This window comes from Delphinapterus leucas, chromosome 10, assembly GCF_059928025.1.
Source record: "Delphinapterus leucas isolate spDelLeu-1000000601 "Yukka" chromosome 10, BTC_Dleu_Yukka2, whole genome shotgun sequence".
NCBI classification, from domain to species: Eukaryota; Metazoa; Chordata; class Mammalia; order Artiodactyla; family Monodontidae; genus Delphinapterus; species Delphinapterus leucas.
In genome coordinates, this window is record NC_143138.1 from 39,615,562 (window position 1) to 39,640,688 (window position 25,127).

The 25,127-nt window shown below is 44.0% G+C and overlaps 1 protein-coding gene across 11 annotated transcripts in view; it reads right to left on the minus strand.

Moving 5' to 3' along the window:
* Window positions 1-25,127, minus strand: part of ANKS1A (ankyrin repeat and sterile alpha motif domain containing 1A) — a 187,387-nt gene that overhangs the window by 75,616 nt on the left and 86,644 nt on the right. For all 11 annotated transcript variants that reach the window (XM_089917986.1, XM_089917991.1, XM_022581670.2 and 8 more), the window contains 6 exons: window positions 24,660-24,735; window positions 24,274-24,375; window positions 24,076-24,177; window positions 22,505-22,701; window positions 18,687-18,779; window positions 13,843-13,963 (listed from right to left, as the gene is read on the minus strand). In XM_089917986.1, the coding sequence (XP_089774112.1) occupies window positions 13,843-13,963; window positions 18,687-18,779; window positions 22,505-22,701; window positions 24,076-24,177; window positions 24,274-24,375; window positions 24,660-24,735 (691 nt within the window). The remainder of the gene's footprint in view (window positions 1-13,842; window positions 13,964-18,686; window positions 18,780-22,504; window positions 22,702-24,075; window positions 24,178-24,273; window positions 24,376-24,659; window positions 24,736-25,127) is intronic.

Below are 25,127 nucleotides of genomic sequence, written 5' to 3' on the forward strand. Positions count from 1 at the left end.
CAAGCTCTCCAAACTGTTCATGAGAGCAGAGAATCTTGGAATCCAAAGGGTCAAGTTCAACTATTTTTACAGATGAGAAATCTAAGGCCCTCAGGCCTTCTGTGGTTTGTCCGGAGTGGTGGGGGAGAAGGCTCTAACCTAGGCATCTGAGCACCTGGCTCTGGTCCTGCTGTTCTACTCTCTTGCTGTGGGGCCTTGGCAGTGGTCACATCTTGCTGGGCTTCAGTATCTAAAATAAATAGGTTGGCTGCATGGTCCTTAAAAATCCCTTTTATGTTCTGATGGTGATGAGAAGCCAAGTCTCCAGCGTACTGTGATGGCACACTTCCCCCTTGGGGCGCTGCAGAGCCCCGCCTGGATGTCTCTCCCGGGGCTGCCTGCAGAGCACCCTCCCTCCCTCATCATGGCCTGCAGCCCCAAGGCAGTCGGGTGAGGAGGGGCACGCCTCATAACCATGACACTTTGCCGCCCAAGCATGATGCCAGGGTCCTACAATGCTGGCTCTTCCAGGGCAGCGTTTCAGGAAGGGCCCCAACAACCAGCTCTCCGAATGAGCCCACTGCCCTGAGGTCTAGGCAGGGATATGGTTCCACGCACCCCACCCTCTCAAGAACAGTTTGGTCTCCACAGTCGGCTCAGCTTTTGGCAACTCTGCAGAGGCTGCTGAGGGGGCAGCCAAGTCCACTTTATGGCTCTGATTACTTATCCACAGGAGCCCAGAAGTATGAACTTTGGCATCTCCTTCCTCTATACTTGACTGCTTCAGGACTTTCACACCCCGAACTCACTCACCCCACACCCCATAGGTCAAGTCCAGAGCACTGAACAAGCACTGAACATCCTGAATCATGTCTCTAGGGAAGAAGATGTGCTGAGTACGTAAGAGTTCCACACAGCTTCACTCAGGCCTCAGGAAGCCCTGACTTCCAGGCTATGAACACCACGTATGACAACTGACAGCGTGCAAGAAGTGCCCTGTGGGGCTGCACAGTGGGACCACATGACCATCTAATGGTGGTTCAGGACAGCGGGACTCCCTAGGAGAGGTTGATGGGGAGGGTTAACCAGGGTGTGAAATTCGCCACCTCCAGGACTATATTCTGATGGCTGACTTCCTCCAGATTCTGGCCCAAGGTGCAGTGTCCCCCTGACTGCCTCTGAACTCGAAAGAGAGCGCTGATAACAGGAGCACAGGCTTCTCTTCCTTTCCACCAGCTTCTAGCTCCTTATTTAACAATTTTTTTGAGGAGATGGGAGTCCAACAACAAAAGAAAAACACCAGTCCAGAACTGGGAGTGAGCCAGGCTCACACTGCCTGGGTGGACCTCGGAACCCAGGCCACAGGGAATGTTCTGACTGCTGCTGAGGGAGCCAACAATGAAGGCCCTGTCCAACAGCCACGCATTCATGCGAGTCATCAATGGAGAAAGAGGGACAGATGCCAAGAGCTCAGTACCAGACAGATGCTGGAGGAAGGAAGTGGGCAGAAAGAAGGAACTTATGGAACTTATGGAAGGAGGAAATATGTGAAGAGCAAGAATTTCTGAGGGTCATAATCCCATTAGAGAAACCACAATCCACCAGAGTAGAAGAAATCATGGAAAGGGATGCTCATAATGAGACAACGTACCCAGGCAATTCCCTAGGAAAGACACCTTGGTATTTAAAAAGCTTGTCAAGATCTAAGAACCTCAGGATCTCAACAAGCTGGTGTTCTCTGTCCCATAAAAAACTATATCCAAGGCTAAGCTAGATTTCCTGACAAATCAATGAGTGGGAAAAGATCTACTCAATGGTCCCTTCCTTCTGTAAAGTCAGGATAATATTAGGTCTCTTAGGGACAAGGTGTTAGCAATATAATGTACTGATCAAAAGCTAGATTCCAACCCCCACCACCCAAAGCCAGATCTTGAGCAAATTACTTTTCTGTGCCTGGTACTGTCATCGATAATTTTGGGATCTTAATAGCACTTATTTCATAAGCTTGTTATGAGAATTAAATTATATATGTGAAGCATTTAGGACCATGCCTGGCACATGCCAGCTCTCAAGAGATGGTAACAACTGTTATTCTCCACACAGGATCCATAACAACATATTCTGCTCACAGATGAGACCAACTACTTCTCTGTTCCTCACAGATTTGTCACAAGGATCGTCAGTGACAGTGTACGTGACAAGTACCAACATCCATTGCCTTCATCATCCTTATAACTCTCGACAGCAGAAGGAGGGGACAGAAGGTAATACAGTGAGAATGCTGAAATGAGAAACTGAGATAGGCCCCAGAATTGTCACTGTGACCACCCATTCCCACAATCCGCATGTGCACAATGTCTGTCTTCAGGGGGCACCTGAAGATATAAAGATGAAGACAAGGACTTTGCTCCACGAGCTTACCAGCTATTGGAAGAGACCAGCATATAAAGAAATGACTAGAATGCAAGGCAAAGATTAATAGATGCTTTAAGAAAAGTATAAACCAAAATGCACTGTGCAGTGAGCAGAAAGGAGAGTGTGATAACTTTGAACCAGGAGGCTTCTCAGAAGAGGTAGATTTTTGAGCTGGGTATTGAAGGAGAAGAAAGGCCTTGACAGGCTTAAAGAGAAGTGGAAATATTTTAGAAAAATCAGTGACAGGAACCTTGTGCCCAGGGGCTCGTGGACTCGCAGGCTCGCAGAAGAGAACCCTCAGGCCCGAGGTCTTCCTTCAACTGAGAATCACTATGCTCCCACCCTGGGAACTCCACAGCTTTTCCAACCCTCCTCCTATGCTGCCCCCAGCACTCCTCACAACCTGCCCTTCTAGGAGAGAAACTAAGAGGGAACAGGACACGGGGAGGGCTGTGTCCTTACTCTCCCCATACCTCAAGGCCAGCTGCTCCACTGAATACTAGGACACCCCAGTATGCTAATTCCCAGTCCCTTCGACTTTCCATTTTTATTCATTCTGGGTGTGCATTTTTCTTTTACCCTGTGACCTGCTGAAGCAAGGGGTCTTCTATGCTGCGTTTTAATTACTATCATGATCCATGGGGATTCTCAAGGGCTTCTGAATAATAACATTTGCACATTATCAGTCACCTCTGCCCATTTAAATGAGGGCTGAAAAATGCAGCTCATGTGAGGACTTGCTACGTTAAATCAATCCTCAGGCTCCGAGGAGAAGGCTGGGATACTCCAGTTTCCTGGGCTGTTCTGTTTTCTTTGTTCCCTTAGGATTGGAACCTTCCAAATGCTTAGTCACTGTGGTGATCATCAGAAACTGTGTGTGCCCAGGGAACTCCCAAGTCCATGGCTGCTTTTGGAGGGTCACCGTGCTTTCCTCAGAAAGAAGGCACCGAGTATGTTATGGAGACATTTGCTGGAGATCGTGATCTGATAAGACAAATAGACTGAGAGTCCTTTCTGGTCCATGACCACCAGAGAAACAGAAGAAGATCTGGACCGGGATTCAAGAGGTCCAAGTTGGAGCCCCAGCCCTGTGACTTTTCCTCTTTGGGTCTCTTTCAAAAAATGAACGGCTGGGATGCATTCTCTAGGGCTTTGAGATTTAGTACGTTTTGAATCTGTGATTAGATGACCTAAGTTCCCTTCCAGCTCTGTGACATTAAAACATGAATAGTAGCAGGGCTTCAGGGGAAATGATTTAACCTCATGGTTAAACAGGCTTTGGATTCGGCCACGCTAGAGCTTAAGGGCCAGCTCTAATGCCTAACTTTTTCTTCCTCATCTATTAAACAGGGATAAAAATAGCCTCTACTCAGAAGATTTGTCTTGAGCTATTCAATGACCTAATCAGTGTAACTGAACTCGGCACGCGGCTGGCCCATAAGACGCGTTCAGTTAATGTAAGCTGCCATCATTATCATCATTTTTCATTTACGACCATTTCCAAACTGCTCTTCAAGCTAACACTGAACAGTCTCGTTTCCTTTCTCCCGACTCTACAAAGGAGACAGGGTTCTTCTAAGTGGCCCTATGAACCAGGCAAAATAAAACTCAAACGCCAGGGAAGGTCCAGCCGTCTTGCAAGTTTGGTTCAGGGTGATGTGTAACAGCACGGTGGAGGATGCTCAGGTCAGGAACCACCTCCACCCACGGCAGCACCCATGGGCACAGCCCAGCTTTGGGACTCAGGACTGTTCTACCTGGACTTGGTCCTGATTAACTGACAGCTCCCCTATTTCCCTAAACTCTTCCTGAAGAGTCTGTTCACTGCCTGCTGTTGGACCCCCCGGCCCCTCAGACTCCCCTATTCAATATTACCAGCTCTGCCTGGATCAGTTTCCAACCGGCCATAATATTTAACTGTGCCCGATTTAATAGCACACTTGCCATCTCTGTTTCCCTTGATCTTCTGCCAGTTCCAACACTGGGTATTCACAACCATTTGCTTTCTCTTCTCCAGTTGCTGGAATGTTGAGCCCTGCTGAATACTCAAGAAACAACTGACTGAGTCTTCTACCAATGCATTTAACTCAGCTGTCTTCCATTAGCTACCAAGTATTAGGTACTAGTTCTTCTGTGCCGGACACTGTGCTAAGCATGTCCTTTTTTAATAGTCACAGCAACCGTGAGGGAAGAATTTGTAACCCTACTTGACCTGTCGAAACTGAGGCTTAAAGAGGTTAAATGGCTTCCTCAAGGCCTCCAGCCAAGAAGTGGTAGACAAGAATTCAAACGTGAGTCTGACTACCAGGCTCAGCCGTCCTTTTATTCACCTTTTGAAAACTATGACATCCCCGTAAGATCAATTTCTCGCCTCTGCCACTCTTTTCTAATCGTCATCTTTCCCATAGCACCTATACTCTTGGAGATAATCGCACCAATTTCCTGAGAAGGTTTAGGTCAAACTTCCCGAACTATTTTCAACATGATATCAAAATCTGGGGATAATTTCATCTCTTCCCAATTGCCTCAGAGAAGTACCTCCCCATCTAGGATTTACCAATGGTCAATTGTCCAATCCTTTTTCTACTCTTTATCCTTCTAGCTCTTTCTGTATCATTTGAAACTGTTTACCAGTTGTCCCCAGTACGCACTCTCTCCTTCCTTGGTCATGGGATTTTTTTTAGATTGGCTCACAGCCACCTAGAATACAGACTACATTTCTCATCTTTGTGGCTAGGTGCAGCCATGTGACCAAGCTCTGGTCAATGGGTTTTATAAGTGAGAGTGGTATGTGCAACTTTTGAGAGCTGTCTTTAAAGTACTCTTCTTCTCTCCTTTCCTCTGGCCTGTGCTGATAGCTTGAACTTGAATAGTCATCCTGACCTATGAGACGGCAGAAGGAGACCGGGTCCTTGACCATCATGAACTGCCATACGAGCCCTGGACTCCTTACTTCTGGACTTCTATCTTGTTTAAACCACAGTGATTTTGGGGTTTTTGGAAGTTCCGTGATGGCTTCTAAGACACTGCATTATCCTGGTTATCTTCCCATGTTTTTCCTTTATTTTCCTCTAAAAGTAAGTTCTATTCTTGACCTCTTCAATCTCTCTAGTCTTTCCCTCAGCAATTTTCTCTTATGTTATCCATCACCGCAATGTGGATGATTCATGAATCTGTATTTCTAATCCTTACATCTCTCTTGAACATCAGACCCACATTTCCAAGTGCTTATGGAGTATTTTTAGCTGGATATTCTGGTACCTGAAACATCTCAAACTTAACCTGTCCAAAATTGAACTTAACGTACTTCCTCAAATGCGCCCCTCCTTCAATTCCCTATTCTGTTAGCTGCACGATATTTCCCCAATTAACCAGGCTCAAAACCTTAGAATCATCCTCAATACTCTCTCCTCCTCTTTCATCCATATTTGGTTGTAAGATCCTGTTAATGCTACATCTTCAAAACCTCTGCTATCCATATTCTCCTTCCTATCACTTTCTATTATCCCCCTAGTTTGGGCTCTAATTTCCTTCAAGAGATTCCTTGAAGTCTCTTGACTTCAGGGTATTCCTGACTCCAGTCTCTCCCAAGTGCAATCTAAATTCTACAATTATACAAACAGTCAGCCCTCCATATCCACGGATTCTGCATCTGTGGATTCAACCAATCACATATTGAAAATATTCAGAAAAAAAAATTTCCAGAAAGTTCCAAAAAGCAAAACTTGAATTTACCATGTGCCAGCAACTATCGTACTTATATAGCATTTACATTGTATTAGGTATTAGAAGTAATCTAGAGATGATTTAAAGTATCCAGGAGGATACAGGTAGGTTATATATGAAAACTGTGTCATTTTATATAAGGGACTTGAGCGTCTGAGGATTTTGGTATCTAGGGGGTGGGGGGCTGGGGGGTACCCTGGAACAAATCCCCTGAGGATACCAAGTGACGACTGTACTTAAAGTGTGGCTTCTATCCTGTCACCTCATTCGAAAAGCTTCAACAATACTTCATGGTCTTTGGAATAAAGACTGCCATTGAGATCCAGTATTCTACGACTAGTCTTTTGTTCGAGCCAAACTGGATTATTTTCCATTCTCCAAACATGCTATCATCTCCTGTCATCTTACTGTTATTTATGCCACTCCCTCTGTCTGGAAGGCCCTCTCCTTCCTCCTTATTTCTGCCGATCAAGTACAATTCTCTGTTTTCGGGTTCAGCTCAAATGCACTTCTTTCATAAAGCCATCCCTGATCTCTTACACTGACATAATTTATTCCTCTTTGAACTCTGAAATTACTTTTATACCACTTTACATGAATTTAACATATTCTGCCCTTTTATGATTATTTTACATATGTCTCATGTATACATATTGTATATAATGGCTGTCGATACATTTGGTGAAAGAAAATATAGATGCATAGCTGACAAAGTTCTGACTTGTTCCATAATGGAAAGAAAAGTAAACTATTCCAACTCAGAAATATAAATTGACAAGGGCAAGACAGTTATATAGTAGGGCTCCTCTAATGCAAGGGGTGAGAGAAGAGGAAGCTGCTAAAGATGAGGCTTAATTGTTAAACTCTCTCATTTACATTTTTTGCCTTTGGGAAAAGCACCCAAATTTACACCTTGGAATCTACCAAGAATATCTAGCCTGGACTTCCCGGCAAAGATGGTGGACTGAATACAGGTACTTATTTAATCTTCTTCCCAAAGTCTTACTAAACTAATAGTAAAAGTGGGCCTCCTACTAAAAGATGTGCAAATGAAAGCACCCCCAAGAAAACTCAATCCCAAACTGCCAAAGGGAAAAGCCAAAATTCACACTATAGAATTCCCCGAAGGCTCAGAAATTGGCAGCCCTTTGGATGTGGGAGTAGAGGGAGAAGCTAAAATAATATTTTCCTCCCCTCCAAGAAGACTGAGGTCTTCATACTCGTGCACAAACTTCACGTAGACCTAAATGCACAGCTCTCAGGAATACCGATTTAACTGCATCTTAAAACCTCCGAAGTGTAGCTGTGTGCCAAAGAGTCCACGTGTATCGCTGTCTTCAGATAATCATGCATCACTGTCCTAAGTTAAGTAACCACTTCACCTGGACCTAAGCACTACTAGTGGATGCTGCAGAAAAGCACCACAGAGAGCAATGACTTTTAGAGCTCCTGGCTACTTTCCTATTTGCTAGCAAACCTGTAAAGTTGTCCACTGTTTCTCTGGGCAGTAGCAGGCCCCCAATGTCCAGTGGGCAAAGAATTAAACACTATAGAGAAATAAGTGATACACAAAACATTGCTCTGCTATGCTAGTCCTGTATAAAGATTTCAGAAGACTTTTTCTACATTGGAAACAATTGAAATAACAGAGGAATATCTAGTCGGATAAAACTGTCATAAAATCTGGGCCTAGTGCCTTCGTGGGGGAGGGGAGATGGGCTTTCTACTTCATGGATCTATTAAAGCTTTCTCCTTCCGGGAAGATTTTTCACTGTGAAGGTTTGTCCTGCATGGCGCAAGATGCTTAGGATTCCTGGTCACTGGGCACTGAATGCCAGTAGTAACCCCTCCTCAGCTAGTCATTGTGATGGACCAATAACTCACCCAGACAGTTCATCCCAGGAGGATGGTAGCAACTTCTAACTAACCAAATAAAAAAAATTATTCTTATAAATTCTTTCTATTTATTTTTAAAATCTCTGCATTTATGGTTATATATTTCTTATATTATTCCTACATGTTGTATTTCCCTTTTCTTGATCAGAAATATCGAGATATTTTAAAAAACAGACAAGTTTTCATTGCAGTATTCAAGTCTATTGCTTTTTTCGTTTTTTAATTTCATTCTTTGTTTTCCTTTTTTTCTTTCTGTGTTTAACTGAGGTGTACATGCATACCATAAAGTAGGTGATATGTACTATCTACTTTTATCTTTATTAATTCCTCTCTGATACTTTCTTTTGGTTAAGTTTCAGTCTTTCTTATTTTTTAACAAATGAATTTAAGGATAAAAACTTTCCTCTGAGTGCCACTTTGGTCAAATATTATCGGTATTTATACAAAGTATTTCTACTACCATTAGTTTCTAAGTAGAAAAATGGAAAGGAAAAAGATAGGCAACTCATAGACTAAATATATAATACTAATCAACAAGATAAGGTGCTCAATTTCACTAGATAAGGCAAATGCCAAATTCTAAAGTCACTTTTTTTGCTTACCATGGTGAAGAGCATTAAAAAGTGATAATATTCCATGTTAGTAAAGGTATAGGGAAAAGAGCATGCTCGTTCACCATTAAGGAAGGGCCATGTGGCTCCACCAATTAGATCTAGACATGTACCTACACTTTGACCTGCTAATTCTACTTTCTATCAATGTCTTTTAGAGAAATGCTTGTATAAGCATGTAAGAATGTCTGTATGGAATGTCCACAGCCGCATAAATTATAACAGAAATAATACTGAAGACAACTTAAACATACATCAGCTAGAGAATAGAAAAATGAGTTATGGGATATTTAACAAAAATTTTAAAAGAATAAGGTAGATTTTAGGACTGTGACAAAACTGTATTTATGATCTATGAACAAGGTAAATTGTAAAAAAGAAAGTTTGCAAAACAGCTTGTAAAATATGATCCTATTTTAGGTTAAAAACAAACAAAATCTCACATGGTCACTTTTATATTAAGATAGCAAAGGGCCTGAAGCATACAGCATACTTTCAAACTATGGCCACCAATGGCAACTGTGGGTAGCAGAGAATCTGAGCATTTTGTGTGTATTCACTTTTCTATTATTTGAAATTTTTCTTTCCAGTGAGCTAAAATGAATGTAACTTTAAAATGTAATTTAAAAAAAATCTCCTATCCCAGCCCTCACATTGTAGTTTCCTCAATCATAAAGGAGGAGCTGAAAGCTCTGGTAGTCTCATTAACATGGCCTTTTTGAAAACTGATGAATTAATTCATAAAAGCTGCCTAAGATAATGACATTAGTGGAAAAGCAGGCAAAATTTAATATGTACTAACGTGCGACATCATCCGCGGACTTGCCTCACTTTTATCCTAACAGGCATTTCTTCCAGCTACTGAGAAACTGGCAGCGCCTATTTTCATATTTAATGTCTCAACTCCTTTGTCTGAAAGCTCTTTGAGTGATCTAAGCAGCTAGCCTGGAGGCAGGCACACCTCCCATGCTGTGGTTCAATTAAATCTGTTTCCCCTACTGCCCACTCTCAACAGTTAGCCCAATGCTGCAGAGCTGGAAGAAACCAAAGCAAAGGAGGATGAGATGTGAGGTCAGAAATCCTCCTTGGTAGTTCTCTCCTTAACCTGGAGATTTCTTAACCTGAGGACAGAAGGGCACTTGGCCCCATTTATGAAGTTCATCTGGGAAAGTTTCCCCTTTCATTCCTTTCAAAGGCTGAGCCAGCTATCTTGTAGGGGTTCCAGATCAAGCCTTTGAAAGAAAGAATTAGAATCTCACTCCTCCATGATACTAAAGATTCTTCCCTCACTAAGAACCACTTTCAAACAGAGCATTAAATTAACTGAGAACTTGTTCTTCAAGGGTTAATTTCAGTATGATTTATTACTAAACAACTAGAGTAGGCATCAATGCTCCACTCCACTCTCTTTAAAGCTTTAATTAAAAATCCACCAACATGAGTGGAAGACTTAATACAGTTAAGATTTCAGTTCTTCCCAAACTGCTATAGAGACTCAACACAAAATTCCAAGAAAAACCCCAGCAGGGCTTTTTGTAGAAATCAATAAGCTGATTCTAAAATTTTGTCTGGAAAGATAAAAGAACTAGAATACCTAAAACAATTCTGAAAAAGAGTATAACAAAGTAGCAAAGGCAATTCCATGGAGAAAGGACAGTCTTTCCAACAAATAGTGCTAAAACAATTGGACATTCATGTGCAAAAACATATATCGCTACCCATACCACACACCATATAAAAAAATTAACTCAAAATGAATCATAGATCTAAATGTATACCTAAAGCTATAAAATTTATAGAAAAATATAGGAAAAAATATTCGTGACCTTATCTATGAAAAAAAGGATTAATCGAGCTTCATCAAAATTAAGAAACTCTGCTCTTCAAAAGACACTGTTAAGGGAATAAACAGACAAATCACAGGCTAGGAGAAAATAATATATCTGATAAAGAACTTATATCCAAAATATATAAAGAATCTTTACAACTCAATAATAATAAACAACCCAATTTTTTTGATGAGCAAAAGATCTTGAAATGGCAACTTCATTAGATACAAGGATGGCAAAGAATCACATTAATAGACACTCCACATCATTAGTCATCAGGGAAATGCAAATTAAATCCAGAACGAAATATCACTACACACCTATTAGAATGGCTAAAATTTTAAAATACTGACAATATTAAGTGCTGGGGAACACACACAGCAATTGTAATCCTGACGGGAATGCAAAATGGTAGAACCATTCTGGAAAATGGTTTCACAGTTTCTTATAAAGTTAAGCATGTATTTATATAGGACCCAGCAATTTCATTTCTTGCATTTACCCAAGAGAAATGAAACCTATGTTCACACAAAAATCTGTATGTAAATGTTTATAGTAGCTTTATTTGCAATTGCCAAAAACTGTAGATGGCCCAAATGGCCCTCAACTAGAGAATGGATAAACTGTGGTATGTCCATACAATGGAATACTACTCAGAAATGAAAAGGAACAAATACAAACTACTAATACAGGCAACAAGTATGAGTCTCAAATGAATTATGCTAAGTGAAAGGGACCAGACTCAAAAGGGTACTGGAATATCGTGATTCATAGGAAATATATATATATATTTGGCCATTCGGATGACCAAAATATATTTCTCAGATACACCTGGTCTTCATCCATAGTTCCTGGCTTACAGTTCCCAAAACCCAAGGAATTTTCTGATTGATAAGCTGTTAATGAAGGTGACTTTTGGTTAGTTGGTTGGTTGGTTGGTTGGTTGGTTGGTTTTTGGCTGTGCTGTGCAGTTTGTGGGATCTTGGTTCCCCAACCAGGGACTGAACCCAGGCCACAACAGTGAAAGTCCTAACCATTGGACAGCCAGGGAATTCCCTGAAGGTGACTTTTGGATACCACCCCAGGGTGGGGGCTGGTTGCCAGGAGAACCAATCATGTGATTAGAGGGTTGGAACTTTCGGTCCCATCCCGATTTCCCAGGGAAGGGAGGTGGGTTTGAGGTTGAATCAATGCCATTAGCAGATGATTTAGTCAATCATGACTGTGCAATGAAGCCTCCATAAAAACCAAAAAAGACAGCTTTTTGGTCCCTTTTTTTTCCCAAGGGCTTCCACATGGGGGAAACCAGAACACTTTTGCATGCCACCATGCCAGGCCCCAAGCTCCAGGAGTACAGAAGCTCTGTTCGGGACCCCACCCTATGTATCTCTACATGTGGCTGTTGATTTGTATCCTTTAATATCCTTTTATAATAAATCGGTAATCTAGTGAGTAAATGGGTTTTCCTGAGTTCTGTGAGGCATTCTAGCAAATCAATTGAACCTGAGAAGAGGGTCGTGGGAACCTCTGATTTATAGCTAGTCAGAAAATGATATATCTGATAAAGAACTTATATCCAGGTTCAAGTCCAGGTAACAACCTGGACTTGCAACTGGCATCCTGAGTTGGAGGGAGTCACTGGAGCCTCCAATTTGTAGCCAGTTGGTCAGAAGCACAGATGTTAACCTGGGCTTGTGATCAGCATCTGAAGTGGAAGGCGGTCTTGTGGGACTGAGCCCTTTACCTGTGGAATCTGATTCTATCCCCAGGTAGATAGTGTCAGAATTAAGTTGAATTCTCATACACTCCACTGACATACACACACACACACACACACACAAACTGGAACTGGGTCTGGGAACCCTTTTCAGGTACGTATTATATGATTCCATTTATACGACATTCTGGAAAAGGCAAAATCATTGCGACAGACATTGGCGCAGTGACTGCCCAGGGTAAGGGAGGGGGGCAGGACTGACAACAAAGGTACACAGGAGAATCTTTTGGTGATGAAACTGTTCTGTATCTTGATTGTGGTGGCTGTCAAACGACTGTATGTACCAAAACTCACAGAACTGTACACAAAAAGGGTGAATTTTACTGTTTCTAAATCATAACTTTTTTTAAAAGCTCCGAATGGAAACCATTAAAACAAATCAAAACAACTACCATGAAAATAACCACAAAATTTCTGCATTTAAGGAGGAGAAACTTTTACACAGGACCATTAAAAATAAGGTCTGCAGTGTCAGACACATCTGCACACGTTCTCTTAGCCACTCCTACCCTGACAGGCCTCGCAAAGCGTACTTCAAAAGACACCACTGCATCCCCCAGTCTTACCTGAACCATGGGCTGTCAGAGGACTGAAGGAAACAGTAATAATACCCCGTGAAGGACCTGGGACCTGCAAGCGATAGAGAGCTGCGAGAGGCCGCAGGAGTTCCTTCAAACTGCAAGGGGAATTGCACTGCCCCTTCTTGTTCTTCCTTAGGAGACAGAGGTTGTCCCAAATGCTCCAGCGGTGCACACTCGCCCCTGTCGGGACCACGTTTACCCCGCCTGGCTGGTTCTCAGTCCTGCAGCCCTCACCCCTCGCGGAGGAAACTGAATTTTGCAGAGGCGATGAAAGTAGGCCAAGGCGACAGAGCACTCCAGTTACCGGGTGGCAGCCAATCACGGGCCCCTCCCCAGAAGTGTCTCAGTCTGAGGTCAGGACTCAAAGCAGAGTCTGTGCCGGCAGCCTGAACCCAAGGGGAATGACTTGTTGGGCTTGTTTTTCCACCACATTAACTTGAGGGTTTGTGATTTGAGACCCCAAATCAATCTCTGCCACAATGCTGGCAGCCTCCCCTCCCACGGCGCTCACCTAGTCTGACCCAACCTTTTCCTTGCTTTGCACGCTGAAAGGTGACAAGACCACTCCAGCCCAAGGTATTGAAAATGAAAGGCCATCATACACCCACTGCCCAGACTGCCCTGAAACCCAACTTCCCCAGCCCAAGGAACACCATCATCTCCTTCCGCCCAGGATCACAAACTTTAAAAATCCTTTCAGGACTTCCCTGGTGGCGCAGTGGTTAAGAATCCGCCTGCCAATGCAGGGGACACGGGTTCCAGCCCTGGTCTGGGAAGATCCCACGTGCCGCGGAGCAACCAAGCCCGTGCGCCACAACTACTGAGCCTGTGCTCCAGAGCCCATGAGCCACAACTACTGAAGCCCACGTGCCTAGAGCCCGTGCTCCGCAACAAGAGAAGCCACTGCAATGAGAAGCCCGTGTGCAGCAACGAAGACCCAACGCAGCCATAAATAAATAAATAAGTTAATTTAAAAAAAAAAATGCTTTCAGAGTTGTTTCTGCCAGGAGCAGGGGTGGGGGCTCTACCTTTTGTCTTTCCGTCCACGGATGCCAGCTTCTTTGTCTCTGCTGTCAGCAGTAGCTCATAAGGATGCTCGTCTTCCTCCCTGGCTGCGCTGCCCTGAATCCAGGGTCTCACGGTCAAGACCTAAGAGAAACAAACACCACGGTACTTCTCAGGTGGGGGTCTAACACCCAGACAGGTTATGTCAAACAAATTTGAGATTACTGGCTCCTTTTTCATCAGAGGGGAAGAGAAGGTAAATACGTCAAGTGTCACAGGGAATCAAAATGCTTTCCTGGCTACACACCTGGACCTCAAATCTCAATGGCCTTGGATTAAAATATTCCCCTTTCCTTCCCTCATTTCATCCTTCAAAATGCCATAAAATCCAAGATCCTCCCCTCCCCTGCCTCTTCCCTCTTCAGTGTTCTGCAGGATCTCTTTTCTGTGGGTAACACCTCCCAAGCAGTTTTTAGCCACCATGCATCATAAGGCCTTCTTTCCTAATATGCTCACACAGTACCCCAAGGCTGGGATCCTTCCCCTCTTCTCAAGAGGGAATCAGCATGACTTCTGACTGACCCTGATTGACTGATATTTACTAGGAACAAAGCATTCTGTAAATCCTTCTCTATTTTTGTAAGCCCTTCCTCATAGGCCCTGTGGGTTATAGATGAGGATTTCCCCAAAGCTGGCTTCCTACCACACCTATGAAAATGCAATTTTAGATCAATTCCACCAACCTCTGTTCTGAAAAGAGGCAAGTGGATGGGCAGTAGGAATTTCAGTGGAGAAAAAGCAGCTCTGTCTCCTGAGAAATTCCTAACCCAGGCAGCCAAGTGTCTCTGATGAAATGACTGACCAGAGCTGGCCCCTACACCTGCCAACTGGCTTGAGTCAGCTGGGGGCCTGGTGGCCACAGCCAGTCACGGTACCAGAGGGGCCAGGCAACTCGAACCAAGCCAGAAACACCACGATCAGTGCTACAGTCACACTGAGAGAGAGAATGGAGATACCTGCTTTAGAGGATAATTCTAGCTCATCTCTCCTAAGAAGCCAGTGTATTTCACAGGCAAATTAAGAATAATCATAGACTGGCAATTAGGAAAGCCAACCAAAGCACAAAATCTCTTCTTGAGCAGTTTGGCTAGAACAAGTAATATATTATGAACGAGGGGGTAAGCGGGATTCACAAGTCCACCTAACAAACAACGGGACCCTACGAGTGTGGCACTGTGGTGCCACTGAAACCTCCTCCTTCACTGATGTGTCCCACGGCCCACCGGAAACAAAGCAGGTTTGTGATTCAGTAGGATCTTGCTTCTTGGAGGCATAGCTCACAGCGTTACAGCCTAATGAGACAACACAGATTCTAGCAGCCTCAGGCTCAGTGAGAGACTGCAGCTCCTGTTTTGTTAACAAGGCTGCCACTCCAAAGGCAGGATGGTGGTCTCTCCAAAATTCTGCTAAGCACAGCAGGAACCTCCACTGACTGAGAGCCACCTGGAAGCTAAAAGCTATTTCATTACAATGAGCTACTTGCCTGTATTACTTATTCCTTGTGCTTCTTCACAGGAACACAATTAAGGGAACAAAGAGGGACCATTAAGCAGTTCAGACAGTGTCAACTTAATACCACAGGCTTTACTGACAGGAATTTGTGTTCTGCAAGTTTACACACCCAGAGCCATCACTTAGGCAGAGTCCTGGAAATCTGATTCTGTGAGTGTTCTGCGTACAGCAAGAGCTCTCACATAGCCCCAGGCAGACTTCTCTGAGAGGTATCTGACAGCCTGGGTGCCCGGCCTATAAATACCCTTTCTTCCCAAGCAGGACGGGTCTGATGACTTCCATCTGGAAAATCAGACCCACTGGACCTGTGTTTGCTGCGTGCCTGGCTCTTGTGCACAAGTGGAAGCAGGGAACCAGCAAACGGCAGAGCTGGAAGGGACCCGAACCATCACAGTCACAGCTAGAGAGTACCTGGTTCCAGCTTGTTCCTTTTGCAGGTGACAAAACCCGGTTACCAGAGAGGTCTAGGGACCCAGTTACACAGAGAGCTCCCAGCAGAGCCAGGGCCATAAAATTCACTCCCCTTGATTCTGGATCAAGCTGGCCTCATTTTTTTTCTGGAAAGTGTGGTTTCTCTACCCAATTCAGAATCCTCTCCCTCCTTCAGATGTCTAATGAGTGTCCCCTGCTCATACCCACACAACTCGTAGGGTGATCTTTTCCTCTTGGTCCTGGCCTCTGCCAGCTATGGGATTAAAATCTCACAAAAAAAGCAATAAACTGCTTTTCTTCAAGTCTTCCTAGCTCCCACTCAAGAAGCCCTGTGTCATAGTGAATATGGCAATAACTGATTCGCAACAGAAAGGATTCTGCTCTTTACTAAATTACTCCTTAATCTTTTTCCCCTTTCTTCCAGGGCTTGCAATAAATCAAAACCAAAAAAAAAAAAAGTATTCTCTGCTACATGGAAAGCAACATTTTTGCTGCAGAGAAAAGCGACTACCAGTTACCACCCAACTGTGACCAATGGAACGGCCAGTTGGGGTGTGGGCAGCTTTCTGGGAAGAGATACCACAGCAGCTGCAACTTCCCATGAACATTTAGCACATCTGAGCAGAGAGAAGGCACCGGTCAGTCCGATGCAGTTGGCAGCCCCTTTGGTGGGGCGAAAACAGCTAACTAGCTTGTGTGTGTGCACATGCATATGTGAATGTGTTTAATTTTTTTTAAGACAGTTTCATGATCTGGTCATTACTCTGATCAGCTCTCCTGGAGTCAGTATACTCAGCTTCTCTTAAAGGCTTTCAAGGGCCATCTGACAATGACAAGCCTCAAGAACAGTAAACGAACACTGGGTCAGATTGCTCGCCTGCTAGGATATGAATGAGGTTTAGGGTATTAAAGCTTTGAGAGTATAAGAAATGAAGATGGTGAAGAATACAGTCCAAAAAAAAAAAGTCTATTTCAGGAGAAGACTTATCCACTCAGACTATAGCAAACAGAATCTGTCTTGATCATTAAAAGGATAATAACCCAGAGCACATCACCTCTATATTTATGTACTTATAATCATTACTTAGGAAGCAAAGCCAGGGTTCTCAGGGTCTTCCAAATACTGGCTATGGTTGTCCAACTGATCCAGGATTCCAGGCTATTCGGGGGCGAGTCCTAGAAGATGTAGCTCAGACACAGTCTCCAATCCAGAAGAGTAATAGGGATATTTCTCCCCCTACTTTTTTTTTTTTTTTTTTTTTTTTTTTTGCAGTACGCAGGCCCCTCACTGCTGTGGCCTCTCCCGTTGCGGAGCACAGTCTCCGGACGCGCAGGCTCAGCGGCCATGGCTGATGGGCCCAGCCACTCCGCGGCATGTGGGATCTTCCCGGACCGGGGCACAACCCCATGTCCCCTGCATTGGCAGGCGGACTCTCAACCACTGCGCCACCAGGGAAGCCTTCCCCCTACTTTTTGATACAGTATTATTGCCAAACTGTATGCCCTAGAAAGTCCTGGGAGAAAAGAAAGTGCTGGTTATCCAATAGTTCTTTAGGAGCCTTGCCCTTATCCTTGGGCACCAGAAAATTTAATCCAAGTCCTTGTTAAAGAGGTGGTATAGGGCATTTACATAGACCCAGCCCCAACTGAATACGCTCTATATTACTAGGTTTCTCCTTGTAAAAAGGGAGTAATAAAGCAAACCTCTACATAAAAACGTGTAGGGGTTTACTACATGCGCTTGTATCTGCTGGCAATGTATTATTACCCTAGAGCCTGTAATTCTAGAGACCCCTTAGTTGAGTCATGATAGTATTTTGTAGTTAAGGGATAGAAAGAAATAAGGACAGAATTTGTACCTAGCACAGAAATCATCCCTATCTCCAACGCTGACCTTACATTCTAAAAAGGGCTTCCTTGTATTTATACATTTTGTCAAACTGATGTCATCCTTCTGGTTGCATACGTTTATATTAAATAAAAGAACCTGTCTCACTGGATGGCCCATGGCAGTAAAAAAAACTTAACTCTGACTTCTGGGGACAAAGTAATGAGACTTAATTGACTAGTTTATGTTAGCTGGTTTTTAAGTTAAAGAACAATAGGGCCTTGAATGAGCTACAAAAAACTATTGAAATTATATAATATTTTGAATAAACACTCAATAAATATATTCTCTGAATGGCAGGAAGTGTTAAAGGAGCATTGTGAAGATGAAAGATTAAGGAAAACATGATTTTCTTCATATACCTAAGTGAGAAGGTTGACTATTTGCCCCAGGATAACATTTCTTTTTTGAAAAGGTGAACTATTCTTTTCAAATTACCTCCTTTGATTTCCCCTGCCCCCATGACTCTTATTTCTCTTCTAGTTGAGTTTTCATGACATTTTCCATGTCTGTCCTGGTGCAGATTCTTCATATGAAATGAAGAGGGAAAACGCAAAAACAGAAATAAGGCCTTTTGGGTCACAAGCATCAAAGCTTGCTAATCTGACCCAGTCTAGAGAACAGTGATTAGGGGGATACTCCACACCTTGTATCAAAAGACAACACAGGTACAAGAGCCAAAAGTGAGACTGTTTAGCCTAATGGAGCCAGGAGAATGTGCATGTTTGGCTTCCCATGTGGCACGGCTGCCCAATAATTGGCCCATCTGCTAGAGAGCCTAGTAAAATTCCTTGCTCAGTATTTTGAGTGAGTTTGAAAGGTCCTATTTTGGATTACTGATATACACAATGCAAATTTACTAATCCAAAGAGGTGATTAAAAAAATGACAAAGCAAAGTCTTCTTTAAGCACGCATTTGATGCACTTTCCAAAAAATCATATTTCAGTGATGGGAGTAAACCTTCAACCCTCTACCTCAGAAGCTGTCAAGGGAAAATACTTCTTATCTATGCGGTCTTCCTCCTCTTCATCGGGTGGTGGTTTTGCTGGAGGCGGAGGACGTTCCCTCTGTAGAAGAGAAAAAATAAGTATTTTACTATGTCTTTTTTCAAGAATTTAACTCTTTGGTTTACTCTTATCTCAGTCTTTGGAAATAAAAAAGAATAATGTAAAGAATTCCCCTGCAAGTCTAAACTCAAGGTTTAGTATCTGAACAAGATGGAGAACCCTGCACACATACACAATTCAATTAGCATTGCTCTTTGATGTTTGTAGCAGAGACTATAAACACCTCTGTCATATCCTTGACCACAGTGAGAAATATCAGCACTGAAAACACACAACTACCTCATCAGAAAATGTCCTTCATGATACTGATACACAAACTCGAGTATAGGAAAACCAGTGGCTCAACTTCCAATCTACTCTAAAAAGAGGAAACACTAAATCAAAAGAATCAACTTGTCAGAGTTCTAACAAACCAAAATTATTGGGGAAGTAATGAGGAAAGCAATCGAGGACAAAAACATCAACTCCTGCTCAAACTTGAATGTTATTCAAACCTCAGAACTGTCTCTTATCCTCGGTCACGTCCTTCAATGATTACTATTATGTATCATTAGCATATGAAAACCCTATTTCATCTCAGCCCATTTAAAAAAGGACTATTTGTCAGTTATCTGCCCTTGCAGGGGTTGGCAAGCTTTTCCTTAAAGGGCTACACAGTAAATATTTTAGGGTTTGCAGTAAACTCTGCCACTGGGGCACAAAAGTAGCCACAGAAAATATGTGAATGACTGGGCATGGCTATGTTCCAAATACAACTTTATTCACAAAAACAGGCAGCTGTCTGTGGGCTTTGGTTCACCAACCCCCTACTCTAGAGCAAGAAACTCACTGAAGACAGGATTATCTAGATCATGGGTAGACAGTTTCAGGAATACACAGCATGATCTTTGGTGAAAGAAGGCTGAAGAGAGTTTTGCCACTGTCCCTGCTGTACTTTTAGTGTCTTTATATCCCACAGTCCTATTTATGCCTGAGAGTCAATGTTCCTACAGGGAAGGGGGTGGGAACCTGAAACAGGAGTTGACCTGCCAGCTCCTTCCCTGGCTTGCAGGTTAGTCCACTGTGTTGCTAGAACGAGAGTATTTTTACACGTCGGTGTGGAGGTGAGTGTTGAATTATGTGACAGCCTCAGAGAAACCTGCAAGGAAAGACACTTCTCATGTTTTAGGAGCCGCTGGGTTAGTTAGCACTTGGCATCCATGATCTCTCTGTTAAACACGCTTTACTGCTTGGTATTATATCTTGATACGACTCCAAAACAAGTTCATATGGTCAAGCCGAACAAAGCTTTTTAGGTCAGATTTCCCACTAAGTCTACTTTCCCCACCCTTCTTTGCTCCAGAAGCGTAGGAACAAGCCTGGTCCAGGGCCACCTTGTAAGGAGGGGAACAGCAGACGGAGCAGGCCCATAATCTCACCAGTTATCCAACTGCGGGACACGAGCTGAGGAAAACCAAAATGAAACGTAACAACAACAAAAATGACTCATCCTAGAAGCCTTCCCAAGGCTAAAGGAGCCTAGAAAGAACAATGTGAAAGGCTCTTGTGGAAGAGGTAATCACCAGGGACCCTGGAAGGAAAGAGAAGCATGGGTCTTTCACGGTCTTTTCTACCATGAAAACTATGGCCCAGGGGCCTGGAACTAGGAAGCTGATTTACAGATACCATCCGCTGTGTTTACCAGACGTACAACAGTCCCTTGGCCACAGTTAATTACCAAGGACCAGGAAGGCAGCACAGCAACAACATACTCAGGTAAAACTGGCAAAGCATGCACCCCAAGATGTATCGGTTTCTACTTAGCAGGACCATAGGAGGCTAGATTACTACAGTGGGATGAACAAAGAACCTGTGTAAATCAGTGGCTAAGCCTCACAGGAACTTGCTCCTTCAAAGCTTACTTCAGGAATCCCGTGTTCTTCTGGCAAAGCCTCCAGCTCCCTCTAATGGGCATCACCTGTAAGTGCCACTGAAAGCAACACCTTCCTCCACAGGTTGGATTTCCCTAATTCATTTGTACCTAACAGTGAAAGAAGTGGAAACAAACAAACAAACAAAAAAACACCAAAAAAACCCTAGCTCTGTCTGCAGAAGCACTGTGTGAGCGGTGCTCGGCACGTGCACTTGCTTTCACCACCGACAAGGAGTTTCATCACAGTCCTCGATAACACCCACTCTAGGGGTTCTACCACAAGACTGGTGGGCCTTTCCAAAATCCATACTGAAATGCTGGGACTATCCCAGGGCAGGGCAAGGAGCCGAACAAAAAAGAACACCAAAAACAGCAGGCCATTCCCAGGGCATTAATGAAAAGCCTGAGGATCACCAGGCAGCCAAAGGATCATCAAAATGGTCATAAGCCAGATTTGCACCAAAAGGGAAGGGCCAGCCTCTCCAACAGGAAGAAGTAATATACACCTGAAAATATGCCTCAAGGTGGGACTATCACTGGGATCCTGTTAGAGCAATGCCTGTTTATTAAAAGTGCAATGCTCAAAACCTCAACAGTGCAGGAAGGAAGGGCCATGGGACCACTGATTCAGGCTTAGGCTCACAGTAAAACCCTGGGAGAGAAAATGGGGGTAAGGAGTCTGGAGAACAATGTATAAGGCTAGAAGTAGAAGCAAGTGCTAGAGCGACTTCCCTGGTGGCACAGTGGCTAAGAATCCACCTGCCAGTGCAGGGGACACAGGTTTGAGCCCTGGTCTGGGAAGATCCCACATGCCACGGAGCAACTAAGCCCGTGTGCCACAACTACTGAGCCTGCGCTCTAGAGCCCACGAGCCACAACTACTGAAGCCCGTGCGCCGCAACTACTGAGCCCACACACCAAAACTACTGAAGCCCACGTGCTCTAGGGCCCGCATGCCACAACTACTGAACCTGCGTGCTGCAACTATTGAAGCCCACACGCCTAGAGCTCATGCTCCGCAACAAGAGAAGCCACTGCAATGAGAAGCTCGTGCACCGCAACGAAGAGTAGCCCCCGCTCGCCACAACTAGAGAAAGCCCACGCTCAGCAAAGAAGACCCAATACAGCCAAAAAAAATAAATAAAAATAAAAAAAAAAAAAAGAAGAAGAAGAAGCAAGGGCTAGAGAAAGAAGCAGTCAGATGGGAAGGTTGACCTTTAGAGGGAAAAATTCAGGGTTGTCCCCATCCTACTATTTCAATGGCTGGAGGGGTTATAACTATGGGAAAAATAGGAATGTACATACTAATACATACACTGTCTGATTAAGCCTTGCTACAACCCTGCTGAACACAGAATCTGTCCAAATACAAATGGATAAATTTTTGAGGGCAAATGGAAGGTGAACATGTACTCAGGGCTCACAGGAACTTATTTAGCAAGCTCTTTCATCGACGGAACTGCACTCCCGAAAGAAACAAACAATATATAGCAAAGACCCCAAAGACAGAAGCAGCAGTGAGGCTAAATAGAAATAAAATGCTTCAATTTACTCTAAGGCCAAAAAAGTAATAGAAGGATGCAAACAGGTTATATTGAAACTGGAAAAATTAAAATTCTACCTCAACGCAAGCTGTAGAGTTTGACCACACTAAGCAAGAGGGAGATGGTGCAGAGCCCCCAGGAGAATAGAGTGAGTGGGACCCAGGCCCCTGAAACACAGCTGGCACTGGGGGTCACACGTCCTCTTCTCCCGCTCCCCAGCAGAGCAGAGGTGGACAACAGAACCCCAGTGCGGAGGGTCAGCCACGTACAGGCCTCACTCCAGCAGCTTTCACTCCCGCCGTCTCGGCCTCCCTGCTCACGGAGTCCCGGTCAGACGAGCGCCCGCTGGCCGTGCTGTCCAATGAATGGCAGGAGACAGCATTGTACAGCGCCTCGTAGGGACCCTCCTCTTCCATGTTGGTGTCAAAATCGATGATCAGTTCAGTCACTGCTTTCTCCACATCACCTGAAGAGGGGTTAGAAGGCAAGAGAGTCGGTGAGAGGACAGCACAGTCTTGGACTTCCCACCACAGGAACAACCCAAAGCCCCTTCGGCCACCTGAACTTGACCAACGTTAACCTAGAGCAGGAAAATAAATCAGGCTTTCTCCACGGACAGGAATAAATATAGAGAGTTTCATCTGCGCTTCATACTCTGAGAAATGAACAGATTTTTCTCCAATTCAATATGGAACCTTTGACATCTATGAAGGACATCTCCCAAGATCGTTATAAATTCCCAAATACCTCAATGCCATGACAGCATAAACCTAAACCATAAGATGTAGCAAGGTACAACTGGAAAACTTCAGTAATCCCTTTAAATCCTTAACAAGAACCTCCATGTACCCAAGCAAAATAGAGGGTGGTGAAGCCTTTCTGAGATGAAGGCGCTGTGCAGCTACAACTCACTCACTAGACAACTACGAACCTCAGAGCGCCTGGGATCCAAATTTGTGACTCTGCAAAGTAACCAGGGATCTGGTTATAGACCAGGGATCTCTGGGTCACTTGCAAAGAGTCAAAACTGTAACTGTAAAATCCCTGAAAGCTAAGAGCTTAGTGAACTACTAATCCCATTACCAGCAAATTATGAGGTCAAGAAAAAAAGTGTGACCAGGGGAGGGGAACAAGGACTCTACAGTAAAGACAGGCTGAGAACCCCTGAACCCTTGCATCTCTGCATTTCTCTGAAAAATCCCTTTCCTTTTTCAGTATCTGGCTTTGCTCTGTTTCTCGAGCCTTCTTCATTGTGATCTGTATCTGGGGGAGGTGTCGGCCAGTGTTTTGTCTTTCTCATTCATCAGACCTAGGACCCAAAAGGCTGCTCAATCAATCTGAAAAGGTGGATCCTGGCTAATGATGGAGAGGCTGGACTGCCCAAGCTAGCACCCAGACCACATTTGTTGGACAAATGATAGACTACTAAAATCTGCCATATACACATCTACCAACCAGATGACACTCATTAAATATTTACTGTGAGCCAGCTATACTCAAGGCACTAAAGTGTGTGTTAGAAGAAAAAGGTTTCACTGAGATTTGAGTTCATCTTGAGATCATCCTGTCTACCACACATCCCAGGATAGCTCTCATAGAGCCAACTCCAAAAGCAGAGAATAAAATAAAGTAGGAAAGAAAAAGTCCACCATCATGGCCTAAGCTTTGCCCAAGAAAACTTCATATAGTAGTTGGAAAAAAATGAATTTGAATATGAACTTACTAAGTACTCCCAATCCCCCGAAATAATTATTTAAATTAAGATTTTCCATTCTGCCAAAGAACGTTCAACTCTTTTCAAGCTGAGAGCCCCTTTGCTGGCAGAAGAGAGCCGACTCACCCTGAGACTTCTGGGATATGGAGTCCATGTTGGAGATGAGAGGTGGCTGGGTTGTGGGGGTTTTATCTACCTCTTTTGCACTTCTTTTTCCAGTCATGTGATCTACATGGAAAGACCAAAAAAAGCTGCACCAAATAGCAGTGGCTTGGTTCAGCCAGCATGTCCCCTGGTCCCTGCGGCAGGGAGATGGACCCATACCTTCGATCAGTGCTGCTATCTGCTGGCTCTTCTGAGATGGCAGCTCCCGGACAGTGTCTAAGGCAGTCAGTCCACGGTTATCTTTTATGTTGACGTCAATTCCTAGAAAGGCACACCAGGTGGACCAGGGGAGTGAGAATTTTCAAGCCAGCCTCAAAGAGGGTCAAATTCCAGGATACCTAATGCTCCTGGCAGCACAACCAACGTTTTCATCCAAAGATATTTTATCCAGCTATACAAGAACTTCGTACATTTGCAATCAACCAGTGGAGACATACACATATTAGGTTCAAAGGCAGCCAGTAAAAATCCCCCTCCAGGGATCCTGGGGGAAATGATCCCAACCCTGGCATGCTGTGTAGACAAGAGCGCTGCCAACCTCTCACCTGCAGCCAGCAGGATTTGCACCACATCGGTCTTGCCAAACAAAGCAGCCTCATGCAAAGCACTGCCCTTCTCCGTCTGGAAAGCAAATGAGAGCGCAGAGCAGGATATCATCAGAACAGTGACCCAGGTTTGGCATGGCTTCACACGACAAACGGGACGTAGACAAGAAGGGACAGGAAAATAAAATAAACCACACAAAGTCCTCTGTCATTATCTTTCCCACTTTTCTTGTCTGGATTCCAAAACCACAATCGTGGCCCATACTTGGGTGTTTGATGTGCCACCAGGAGGCCACACATGAATAACTGCACTGTTACCCTTGGAACCACCTATTGGTGACACTCCTAAAAACCCCACCTTCCTGGGTGGAAGGAATGATGAGAAGAAAAGTACAAGGGGGGGAAAACACCTTAACTTCAAATGTGGTCTGGTGGATGCAAAGCCTAAGAAACGGCCATTCATCTGAA